This window comes from Oncorhynchus keta, chromosome 31 (genome assembly GCF_023373465.1).
Source record: "Oncorhynchus keta strain PuntledgeMale-10-30-2019 chromosome 31, Oket_V2, whole genome shotgun sequence".
Lineage (NCBI taxonomy): Eukaryota > Metazoa > Chordata > Actinopteri > Salmoniformes > Salmonidae > Oncorhynchus > Oncorhynchus keta.
In genome coordinates, this window is record NC_068451.1 from 24,341,012 (window position 1) to 24,353,603 (window position 12,592).

Sequence of the window (12,592 nt, forward strand, 5' to 3'; positions counted from 1 at the left end):
CAAAATCTACAATGGAATGGTTCAAAAATAAACATATCCAGGTGTTAGAATGGCTAAGTCAAAGTCCAGACCTGAATCCAATCGAGAATCTGTGGAAAGAACTGAAAACTGCTGTTCACAAATGCTCTCCATCCAACCTCACTGAGCTCGAGCTGTTTTGCAAGGAGGAATGGGGAAAAATGTCAGTCTCTCAATGTGCAAAACTGATAGAGACATACCCCAAGCGACATACAGCTGTAATCGCAGCAAAAGGTGGCGCTACAAAGTATTAACTTAAGGGGGCTGAATAATTTTGCACGCCCAATTTTTCAGTTTTTGATTTGTTAAAAAAGTTTGAAATATCCAATAAATGTTGTTCCACTTCATGATTGTGTCCCACTTGTTGTTGATTCTTCACAAAAAAATACAGTTTTATATCTTTATGTTTGAAGCCTGAAATGTGGCAAAAGGTCGCAAAGTTCAAGGGGGCCGAATACTTTCGCAAGGCACTGTATGTCTGCTCAGCCCACACACTCTATATATGTAATGTATACAATAACTATGTACTGTATTTATACTATGATCCTTCCATTCTATGGAATCCACCATCATATGTCATGTCTGCTAAAATGTTTTACTTGGTTCTTCAATGATAGACGAAACAGTTGAGGATAACTTTGAGTCTGTACATGGCCAACAAAATCCAACTTATCACATGGAATGATGGGGGTAAAAGCATATGGTTCCCGAACACTTCAAAATATTGTCAGCAGATGTGGTTTTCTTGAAAGAGTAAAACATGTTAAAAGGAGAAATTGAACATTTAAAGAAGAGTTGGAGAAGCTTATGCTCCCACCTACTGTAGTAACAGCAGGGATGTTGGCATCCTGATAAATAACAATACACCATTTCCCCTTCTACCTTACATGGTGAAAAATACACATTGACTTCATTGTACTGTATATCCCACCAGGGCAAATCTGGTGTTTTTTGATAGAATTTAAGCGATATTAGATCAAATTCAGAAAGGAACTATTATTTTAGCAGCTGACTTAAATTATACATTTGATATGATTGACAGACTTAGTAATACAACAAAAAGATGTTACCTTTAACCTCAATTATATAAAAACATGTAAACTCCTATTTTTTCATACATTATATATACTATATATATTTCAGCCACACCCAATGCTGACAGGTGTATAATATCGGGCACACAGCCATGCAATCTCCATAGAAAAACATTGGCATTAGAACGGCCTTACTGAAGAGCATTTTTTCAGTGACTTTCAATGTGGCACCTTTCCAACAAGTCCGTTCGTCAAATTTATGCCCTGCTAGAGCTGGCCTAGTTTTAATGGTTCGGGCTAGGCCCCTTAGTTCCAGTGAAGGCAAATCTTAATGCTACAGCATTCAATGACATTTCCTGTTTCAGCCTGACATTGTCTCTGTGCACAAAGCGAGGTCCATATAGAACTGGTTTGTCGAGATCGGTGTGGAAGAACTTGACTGGCCTGCAAAGAGCCCTGACCTCAACCCCATCGAACACCTTTGGGATGAATTGGAACGCCAACTGCGAGCCAGGCCTAATCGTCCAACATCAGAGCCCGACTTCACTAATGCTCTTGTGGCTGAATGGAAGCAAATCCCCGCAGCAATGTTCCAACATCTAGTGGAAAGCCTTCCCAGAAGAGTGGAGGCTAGCTCCATATCAATGCCCATGATTTTGGAATGAGATGTTCAGGGAGCAGGTGTCCACATACTTTTGTTCATGTAGTGCATTTCTCTCTGAATGTTGTAATGTGTTTCACCCACCTGGCACACCCCTGAGCCCCGTCCCTCACACACACCCAGGGACAAAGAGAGGGATTGAGAAGGAGGCGGAAGGAAGGACACAGAGGAGAGGAAAGGTGGAAGGATGGCAAGAATGCTGAGGCGTTGGTGCGTTCTTACCATGGTGGTGAGGATGTACTTGTAAAACGCTGATGTCATCCCCAACTCTGACGCCTGTGGAGAGAGAGAGAAGCGAATGGGGGAGGGGAGACAGAGAGAAGGAGAGTGAGACAGAAAGTAAGAGGGAAGAGGGGGAAGATAGATGGAGAGGGGAAGTGGTAGGAGACAGAGTGAGGGCGAGAAGGACAGAAGCAGAGAGAGAGAGAGAGAGAGGGATGACAAGAGAGAGAGGGATAGAAAGAGAGAGCTTACCATAACCACAGTGTTAAATTGTCAAACGTACACAATAAAGCTTAAGGCAGAGAGTAGACAGAGCAGAGAGAGCAGTGGTAATGCATGTACAGACAGACAGACAGACAGACAGACAGACCATGTCTGAGTCACTCCTGTGCTTTAACTGCCTTTGCTACAGGCTGTACAATATACATCATCATAACACCTATGGACCCATTATCACCACTGAATATGGATTAACGCATGTCAAATAGACAAGCTGTTAGTACGATTTCAGCTGCTTAAGATAATTGAACCATTGTTTCCTCCTGTATAACTTCACAAGGGTTCTCTGCATTACTGTCCTGTATCCAGCAAGCAACAATCATCAGTCAAATTGTTCTTGAGCTAGAAGTAGACCCAGACCACAGATCTATGATCAGATTATTATACCCAGATACTAAATCAGTTAATAGGTACAACTTCTCAGCCTGATCTTAGATCTGTTTGTGCTCTACAGGCGACAACTCATGTAGCTACTCTATAAAAACCACCCTAGCACTGAGGCATGACCTCTGACCTTTTTAAGGATGAGGTAGGAGATGGAGGCGTTGGCGTCGATGATGATGGTGGCCACCTTGTCGTCTCGTATCTCCTTCAGCAGAGGGGTGGGATCCAGGCTGTCATCCAGCATCCTGATTGACAGGGTCTCCCTGGAGATCAGGAAGCGCCGCACTAGCTCCTCCAATCGCAGAAGGCCTGAGGGGCGGTGCCGGGTGAGAGCCGGAGAGAAGAGGAAGAGAAGGGATAGAATAACAGAGACATTTTAGGTGAGACTTTATTTAACATCCACAAACGAACATGGGTTGTTGGCATTGTAAAATGCATAGAAAGTGTGCTATACTGGTAGTTCTAACAAGAGATCCTTTAAATCAGGTTCTGGGGAGATTCAATGATTATATAGCGCTAACCCACCACTATGTCATTGACATAGAATATCTAGCAATTGAAAAGAACTGACCCACCAATCCAACACAGACAGCCTAGTAATTACTTAGCCACGTAAATAGCAACCAGACCCACTAGGGACAAGCCAAACAGAAAAGCTAAATGAACGTCTAACATTTTTCTCCCCATTGGCATTCACAATAGCAAACGTTTCCGGTGACGACATGACGACTTCGTTCCTCAAAGCATTCTGTACTGCAAATATACAGTACTGTAGCTAGTCCCTGGGCCAAACACTATGGAAAGGGCCTTGGGGTTTAGAATATACATTCTAATTCCCATTCTAATTCTATATTCTCTAATAAAACACTGCCAGAAAAGTAAATAAGAGGAGCTACCAGCATCTGGGGAGCTTCACAGGGAGCCAGAGGGAAGAGAGAGAGGGGAGGGAGGCAGGGAGGGGGGAGGGAGGGAGGGACAGGAGCCTCCCAGAGAGCAGGCCTGTAAGCAGTGTGGTAATCACTGAACCAGGCCAAAAACTTTAATTAGTTTGAAGGAGAAAAATCAATACTCTCTCTCTAGCTTCCTCTCTCTCTTTTTCACACTCTCTCACTAACCTAACCTCTCCTTCTGTCTCTTTCTCTCTAACTGCTCTCTCTCTTTCGCTAACGTCTCCATCTTTTGCTCTAGCTCTTTTGTATCTCTCTCTTTCTTTTCCTATCCTGGTCACTCTCCATTTTGCTCTCCATCTCCTTTCTCATCATCTCTCACCTTCTATTCCTCCCTCTATTCCTCTCTCCAGCTCTTGCTTCCTCTCTCTCGATCCGTTTTTACCTTCTCCCTCTCTCCTCTCCTTCCTCTAACCTCATCCATCTCATAAAAACTGCATAATGGCACTAGATTAATAGCTGGACGTGACCCATACATCACTAGAGAATGAAACCTCCCCAAAAACATTTCAGTGAGCCAAAAAGAACGGGAAAATACCTGGAAATCAACATAAAACATCTTTGTCCATGCAGCAACCGAATGGACACTATAAGAAGAAAAAACAAAACCATCTTGGTCTCTTTGCTTTACTCAACACTACATCTGATATGTGATGGACGGCGGCCCTATCTCTCACACACACACATAACGTCCACTTATCCTGAAAGCCACTCGACGGAGGTAGATGGAAAAATATGAAAACCCCTGTTGGCTGTGACCATGGTGTGTTAATCATCTATCTCTCTGCAGCACACTGACTGCACGTGCGTGTGTGTGGAGGGAGTCAGGCAGTCAGCCTGTTGAGTGGCAGTTAGCACCTATTCTGCAGCCATGGCAACCAGCAGCTCGGCACGGCGATAGCTTCCACAGCCAAGTGGGTCAGAATCTGTGGGTAACGGTAACCTTGAGGAGATCACTTCCCAGACAAATATAGAGCCTAATCTGCACCCACAATCACTATATCACCATGACTACCGTACCTGTTGCTTTTAAAACCTCTTCCAAATAGAAAAGCTTTTTGTGAACACAGCAAATAGACACAAGGCTCACATCTCACATCAGAAAATGGATGGAAGGTAGTAGGCCTGTGTATCACATCAAAATCGCTGATCATATCGGTGTACATTTTCTGATGTATTTCAAAGGGTCTCGTGTTCAAAGTGGCAAGTCTATGAAGAGGAGAGGAGCTCTTCATTTTCTGAGACTGAAACAGGATTACAGCTCTTTAGAATAATTACTGTGCATCAATCATTAAATCAATAGTCTGATAGAGCAACTTACAATTGTAGGAGCTCAGTCTTTATACTGTATCAGGAGCCTGACAGGTGGTTGACTGTCTGGCCAAGTGCTGGAGGATGAGTAAGAGGTAGATACTGTTGGAGTGTGATTTGTATGGACCACAAGTTGTGTTGTTTGCATGTACAGTTTAGTGAACTTTAAGAGCAGCCTGTTAGAATGAGTGTCTAGCAGCAGGGGACAGTCATATTCGCCCAGACAGTGTGAATGTGCCAAGATGCCGTGAGCTCGCACAGGGAGTGTGAGATACATGAACACACACACAAAGGCATACACACAAAGGGACACACACAAAGGGACACACACAAAGGCATACACACAAAGGCATACACACAAAGGGACACACACAAAGGGACACACACAAAGGGACACACACAAAGGGACACACACAAAGGGACACACACACAGGGCCTCCCGAGTGGCACAGTGGTCTAAGGCACTGCATCGCAGTGCTAGAGGCATCACTACAGATCTGGGTTCGATCCCGGACTGTGTCGCGACCGGAAGACCCATGAGGCAGCACATAATTGGCCCAGTGTTTGGCAGGCTGGAATGTCCATGTCCCATCATGCTCTAGCCACTCCTTGTGGCGGCCGAGCGCCTGCACACTGACATCGGTCGACAGCTGTACAGCTGACAGCTCCAACACATTGGTGCGGCTGGCTTCCAGGTTAAACGAGCAGTGCGGCTTGACTGGGTCATGTTTTGGAGGATGCATGTCTCTTGACCTTCGCCTCTCCCGAGTCCATACGGGAGTTGAAGCGATGGGACAAGACCGGGGAGAAAAATGGCTAAAACGTTAAAAAATATTTGGTAATAAGAATTTAAATAAACACACAATTACACACACATCTACATGCGTTTGCACACAGATACACACAGTACTCACACTCGGCCTTGGCGCAGACCAGGCTGGCTGAGGGGTAGCTGAAGGATCGCAGGATGGCTGCCACGGCCAGGCTCAGGTCCTCGTTGCTAGGGTACAGACTGACCGAGGCAAAACGCAGGTAGGGCAACCTGGGAGTCTCCTCTGGACCTATCTTTACATGTGGGATCTGGAGAGGAGAGGAGAGGAGGATAAGAAAAAGGAAGAGGAGAGTATAAAGAAAGTAGCGAGCGAAAGGAAGGAAGAGCAGAGAAGGCAATGATATCAAAGTACCAGTATAGAAAACATTAAGGAGGAAACAGAAATGAGGAGAGACAGTGAAGAGGAGAACAGAGTGATAAGGGATAAAAGACCAAGGGGAATAAAGAGAAAACATTTGGAAGAAGTGGTTGATGGTTAATTTCACGAGGAGAGATTCAGCACTCCTGGGAGACTCAATCTCCTGACACTGTAACGATGAACAAGAAGTGTGTGTGTGTGTGTGTTTTTATTTATTTATTTATTTATTTTTACCTTTATTTAACCAGGCAAGTCAGTTAAGAACATATTCTTATTTTCAATGACGGCCTGGGAACAGTGGGTTAACTGCCTGTTCAGGGGCAGAACAACAGATTTGTACCTTGTCAGCTCGGGGGTTTGAACTTGCAACCTTCCGGTTACTAGTCCAACGCTCTAACCACTAGGCTACACTGCCGCGTGCGTGCGTGCGTGCGTGCGTGCGTGCGTGCGGATGTGCGTGCGTGCGTGCGTGCGTGTGAGAGAGAGAACGTGCATATTCATACATGTGTGTATGTTTGTGCCACTCACCTCCTTCTCTCCACATATATGACTGACAGTAGAGCCAGAAGCAGGGCTGTTGGCAGGGCCTATCACAGACACCACTCCTTTAGGTAGAATCTGGCACACTGAGAGGAGAGGGAGACAGAGGGACAGAAGTCAACCAGGTGCACTTCTCTTAAAAGAAAGGGGAGAGGAGGGGGAGAGGGTCTGGGTGCTGTTAGTCTGGGTGCTCTGTTAGTCTGGGTGCTCTGTTAGTCTGGGTGCTCTGTTAGTCTGGGTGCTCTGTTAGTCTGGGTGCTCTGTTAGTCTAGGTGCTCTGTTAGTCTGGGTGCTCTGTTAGTCTGGGTGCTCTGTTAGTCTGGGTGCTCTGTTAGTCTGGGTGCTCTGTTAGTCTAGGTGCTGTGTTAGTCTAGGTGCTGTGTTAGTCTGGGTGCTCTGTTAATCTGGTTTGCTCTGTTAGTCTAGGTGCTGTGTTAGTCTAGGTGCTGTGTTAGTCTAGGTGCTGTGTTAGACTAGGTGCTGTGTTAGTCTTGGTGCACTGTTAGTCTGGGTGCTGTTTTAGTGTAGGTGCTGTGTTAGTCTAGGTGCTGTGTTAGTCTAGGTGCTGTGTTAGTCTGGGTGCTCTGTTAGTCCAGGTGCTCTGTTAGTCTTGGTGCTGTGTTAGTCTAGGTGCTGTGTTAGTCTAGGTGCTGTGTTAGTCTAGGTGCTGTGTTAGTCTGGGTGCTCTGTTAGTCTGGGTGCTCTGTTAGTCTGGGTGCTCTGTTAGTCTAGGTGCTGTGTTAGTCTGGGTGCTCTGTTAGTCTGGGTGCTCTGTTAGTCTAGGTGCTGTGTTAGTCTAGGTGCTGTGTTAGTCTAGGTGCTTTGTTAGTCTAGGTGCTGTGTTAGTCTGGGTGGCCTGTTAGTCTGGGTGCTGTGTTAGTCTAGGTGCTGTGTTAGTCTAGGTGCTGTGTTAGTCTAGGTGCTGTGTTAGTCTGGGTGCTCTGTTAGTCTGGGTGCTCTGTTAGTCTAGGTGCTCTGTTAGTCTGGGTGCTGTGTTAGTCTAGGTGCTGTGTTAGTCTAGGTGCTGTGTTAGTCTAGGTGCTGTGTTAGTCTGGGTGCTCTGTTAGTCTGGGTGCTCTGTTAGTCTGGGTGCTCTGTTAGTCTAGGTGCTCTGTTAGTCTGGGTGCTCTGTTAGTCTGGGTGCTCTGTTAGTCTAGGTGCTCTGTTAGTCTGGGTGCTGTGTTAGTCTAGGTGCTGTGTTAGTCTAGGTGCTCTGTTAGTCTGGGTGCTCTGTTAGTCTAGGTGCTCTATTAGTCTGGGTGCTCTGTTAGTCTGGGTGCTCTGTTAGTCTGGGTGCTCTGTTAGTCTTGGTGCTGTGTTAGTCTAGGTGCTGTGTTAGTCTAGGTGCTGTGTTAGTCTAGGTGCTGTGTTAGTCTGGGTGCTCTGTTAGTCTGGGTGCTCTGTTAGTCTGGGTGCTCTGTTAGTCTAGGTGCTGTGTTAGTCTGGGTGCTCTGTTAGTCTGGGTGCTCTGTTAGTCTAGGTGCTGTGTTAGTCTAGGTGCTGTGTTAGTCTAGGTGCTGTGTTAGTCTGGGTGCTCTGTTAGTCTGGGTGCTCTGTTAGTCTGGGTGCTCTGTTAGTCTAGGTGCTGTGTTAGTCTGGGTGCTCTGTTAGTCTGGGTGCTCTGTTAGTCTAGGTGCTGTGTTAGTCTAGGTGCTGTGTTAGTCTAGGTGCTTTGTTAGTCTAGGTGCTGTGTTAGTCTGGGTGGCCTGTTAGTCTGGGTGCTGTGTTAGTCTAGGTGCTGTGTTAGTCTAGGTGCTGTGTTAGTCTAGGTGCTGTGTTAGTCTGGGTGCTCTGTTAGTCTGGGTGCTCTGTTAGTCTAGGTGCTCTGTTAGTCTGGGTGCTGTGTTAGTCTAGGTGCTGTGTTAGTCTAGGTGCTGTGTTAGTCTAGGTGCTGTGTTAGTCTGGGTGCTGTGTTAGTCTGGGTGCTCTGTTAGTCTGGGTGCTCTGTTAGTCTAGGTGCTCTGTTAGTCTGGGTGCTCTGTTAGTCTGGGTGCTCTGTTAGTCTAGGTGCTCTGTTAGTCTGGGTGCTGTGTTAGTCTAGGTGCTGTGTTAGTCTAGGTGCTCTGTTAGTCTGGGTGCTCTGTTAGTCTAGGTGCTCTATTAGTCTGGGTGCTCTGTTAGTCTAGGTGCTCTGTTAGTCTGGGTGCTCTGTTAGTCTAGGTGCTGTGTTAGTCTGGGTGCTCTGTTAGTCTGGGTGCTGTGTTATTCTGGGTGCACTGTTAGTCTGGGTGCTCTGTTAGTGTGGGTGCACTGTTAGTCTGGGTGCACTGTTAGTCTGGGTGCTCTGTTAGTCTGGGTGCACTGTTAGTCTGGGTGCACTGTTAGTCTGGGTGCTCTGTTAGTCTGGTTTGCTCTGTTAGTCTGGGTGCACTGTTAGTCTGGGTGCTCTGTTAGTCTGGGTGCTGTGTTAGTCTAGGTGCTGTGTTAGTCTAGGTGCTGTGTTAGTCTGGCTGCTATGTTAGTCTGGGTGCTCTGTTAGTCTGGGTGCTCTGTTAGTCTAGGTGCTGTGTTAGTCTAGGTGCTGTGTTAGTCTGGGTGCTCTGTTAATCTGGGTGCTCTGTTAGTCTAGGTGCTGTGTTAGTCTAGGTGCTGTGTTAGTCTAGGTGCTGTGTTAGACTAGGTGCTGTGTTAGTCTTGGTGCACTGTTAGTCTGGGTGCTGTTTTAGTGTAGGTGCTGTGTTAGTCTAGGTGCTGTGTTAGTCTAGGTGCTGTGTTAGTCTGGGTGCTCTGTTAGTCCAGGTGCTCTGTTAGTCTTGGTGCTGTGTTAGTCTAGGTGCTGTGTTAGTCTAGGTGCTGTGTTAGTCTGGGTGCTCTGTTAGTCTGGGTGCTCTGTTAGTCTGGGTGCTCTGTTAGTCTAGGTGCTGTGTTAGTCTGGGTGCTCTGTTAGTCTGGGTGCTCTGTTAGTCTAGGTGCTCTGTTAGTCTGGGTGCTGTGTTAGTCTAGGTGCTGTGTTAGTCTAGGTGCTCTGTTAGTCTGGGTGCTCTGTTAGTCTAGGTGCTCTGTTAGTCTGGGTGCTCTGTTAGTCTAGGTGCTCTGTTAGTCTGGGTGCTCTGTTAGTCTAGGTGCTGTATTAGTCTGGGTGCTCTGTTAGTCTGGGTGCTCTGTTAGTCTAGGTGCTCTGTTAGTCTGGGTGCTCTGTTAGTCTAGGTGCTCTGTTAGTCTGGCTGCTCTGTTAGTCTGGGTGCTCTGTTAGTCTGGGTGCTGTGTTAGTCTGGGTGCTCTGTTAGTCTGGGTGCTCTGTTAGTCTGGGTGCCCTGTTAGTCTGGGTGCTGTATTAGTCTGGGTGCTCTGTTAGTCTGGGTGCTCTGTTAGTCTGGGTGCTCTGTTAGTCTGGGTGCTCTGTTAGTCTGGGTGCTGTGTTAGTCTGGGTGCTCTGTTAGTCTGGGTGCACTGTTAGTCTGGGTGCTCTGTTAGTCTGGGTGCTCTGTTAGTCTGGGTGCAATGTTAGTTTGGGTGCTCTGTTAGTCTGGGTGCTGTGTTAGTCTGGGTGCTCTGTTAGTCTGGGTGCTCTGTTAGTCTGGGTGCTCTGTTAGTCTGGGTGCTGTGTTAGTCTGGGTGCTCTGTTCGTCTGGGTGCTCTGTTAGTCTGGGTGCACTGTTAGTCTGGGTGCTCTGTTAGTCTAGGTGCTCTGTTAGTCTGGGTGCTGTGTTAGTCTGGGTGCTCTGTTAGTCTGGGTGCACTGTTAGTCTGGGTGCTGTGTTAGTCTGGGTGCTCTGTTAGTCTGGGTGCACTGTTAGTCTTGGTGCTGTGTTAGTCTGGGTTCTGTGTTAGTCTGGGTGCTCTGTTAGTCTGGGTGCACTGTTAGTCTGGGTGCTGTGTTAGTCTGGGTGCTCTGTTAGTCTGGGTGCTGTGTTAGTCTAGGTGCTGTGTTAGTCTGGGTGCTCTGTTAGTCTGGGTGCTGTGTTAGTCTAGGTGCTGTGTTAGTCTGGGTGCTGTGTTAGTCTGGGTGCTCTGTTAGTCTAGGTGCTGTGTTAGTCTGGGTGATCTGTTAGTCTGGGTGCTGTGTTAGTCTAGGTGCTCTGTTAGTCTAGGTGCTGTGTTAGTCTGGGTGCTCTGTTAGTCTAGGTGCTGTGTTAGTCTAGGTGCTGTGTTAGTCTGGGTGCTGTGTTAGTCTGGGTGCTGTGTTAGTCTAGGTGCTCTGTTAGTCTGGGTGCTCTGTTAGTCTGGGTGCTCTGTTAGTCTAGGTGCTGTGTTAGTCTGGGTGCTGTGTTAGTCTGGGTGCTCTGTTAGTCTAGGTGCTGTGTTAGTCTGGGTGCTGTGTTAGTCTGGGTGCTCTGTTAGTCTAGGTGCTGTGTTAGTCTGGGTGCTCTGTTAGTCTGGGTGCTGTATTAGTCTAAGTGCTGTGTTAGTCTAGGTGCTGTGTTAGTCTGGGTGCTCTGTTAGTCTGGGTGCTGTGTTAGTCTAGGTGCTCTGTTAGTCTAGGTGCTGTGTTAGTCTGGGTGCTCTTTTAGTCTGGGTGCTGTGTTAGTCTAGGTGCTGTATTAGTCTGGGTGCTGTGTTAGTCTGGGTGCTGTGTTAGTCTAGGTGCTGTGTTGGTCTGGGTGCTGTGTTAGTCTAGGTGCTGTGTTAGTCTAGGTGCTGTGTTAGTCTGGGTGCTCTGTTAGTCTAGGTGCTGTGTTAGTCTGGGTGCTGTGTTAGTCTGGGTGCTGTGTTAGTCTGGGTGCTCTGTTAGTCTAGGTGCTGTGTTAGTCTGGGTGCTGTGTTAGTCTAGGTGCTCTGTTAGTCTGGGTGCTGTGTTAGTCTAGGTGCTGTGTTAGTCTGGGTGCTGTGTTAGTCTGGGTGCTCTGTTAGTCTAGGTGCTGTGTTAGTCTAGGTGCTGTGTTAGTCTGGGTGCTGTGGTAGTCTGGGTGCTGTGTTAGTCTAGGTGCTCTGTTAGTCTGGGTGCTCTGTTAGTCTAGGTGCTCTGTTAGTCTAGGTGCTCTGTTAGTCTAGGTGCTGTGTTAGTCTGGGTGCTGTGTTAGTCTGGGTGCTGTGTTAGTCTGGGTGCTGTGTTAGTCTGGGTGCTGTGTTAGTCTAGGTGCTCTGTTAGTCTAGGTGCTGTGTTAGTCTATGTGCTGTGTTAGTCTGGGTGCTGTGTTAGTCTAGGTGCTGTGTTAGTCTGGGTGCTGTGTTAGTCTGGGTGCTGTGTTAGTCTAGGTGCTGTGTTAGTCTGGGTGCTCTGTTAGTCTAGGTGCTCTGTTAGTCTAGGTGCTGTGTTAGTCTGGGTGCTGTGTTAGTCTAGGTGCTCTGTTAGTCTAGGTGCTGTGTTAGTCTGGGTGCTGTGTTAGTCTAGGTGCTGTGTTAGTCTGGGTGCTGTGTTAGTCTAGGTGCTGTGTTAGTCTGGGTGCTCTGTTAGTCTAGGTGCTGTGTTAGTCTAGGTGCTGTGTTAGTCTGGTTGCTGTGTTAGTCTAGGTGCTGTGTTAGTCTGGGTGCTGTGTTAGTCTAGGTGCTGTGTTAGTCTGGGTGCTCTGTTAGTCTAGGTGCTGTGTTAGTATAGGTGCTGTGTTAGTCTGGGTGCTGTGTTAGTCTAGGTGCTGTGTTAGTCTAGGTGCTGTGTTAGTCTGGGTGCTGTGTTAGTCTAGGTGCTGTGTTAGTCTGGGTGCTGTGTTAGTCTAGGTGCTGTGTTAGTCTGGGTGCTGTGTTAGTCTAGGTGCTGTGTTATTCTCGGTGCTGTGTTAGTCTGGGTGCTGTGTTAGTATGGGTGCTGTGTTAGTCTAGGTGCTGTGTTAGTCTGGGTGCTGTGTTAGTCTAGGTGCTGTGTTAGTCTGGGAGCTGTGTTAGTCTAGGTGCTGTGTTAGTCTGGGTGCTGTGTTAGTCTAGGTGCTGTGTTAGTCTGGGTGCTCTGTTAGTCTGGGTGCTGTGTTATTCTGGGTGCTGTGTTAGTCTGGGTGCTCTGTTAGTCTAGGTGCTGTGTTAGTCTGGGTGCTGTGTTAGTCTGGGTGCTCTGTTAGTCTAGGTGCTGTGTTAGTCTGGGTGCTCTGTTAGTCTGGGTGCTGTGTTAGTCTAGGTGCTCTGTTAGTCTAGGTG

The 12,592-nt window shown here is 47.4% G+C and overlaps 1 protein-coding gene across 4 annotated transcripts in view; it reads right to left on the minus strand.

Moving 5' to 3' along the window:
• LOC118375003 (glutamate receptor ionotropic, kainate 5-like) overlaps window positions 1–12,592 on the minus strand; it is a 205,458-nt gene that overhangs the window by 63,677 nt on the left and 129,189 nt on the right. For all 4 annotated transcript variants that reach the window (XM_052490068.1, XM_052490066.1, XM_052490067.1 and 1 more), the window contains 4 exons: window positions 6,575–6,672; window positions 5,771–5,936; window positions 2,729–2,907; window positions 1,936–1,989 (listed from right to left, as the gene is read on the minus strand). In XM_052490068.1, coding sequence (XP_052346028.1) covers window positions 1,936–1,989; window positions 2,729–2,907; window positions 5,771–5,936; window positions 6,575–6,672 — 497 coding nt within the window. The remainder of the gene's footprint in view (window positions 1–1,935; window positions 1,990–2,728; window positions 2,908–5,770; window positions 5,937–6,574; window positions 6,673–12,592) is intronic.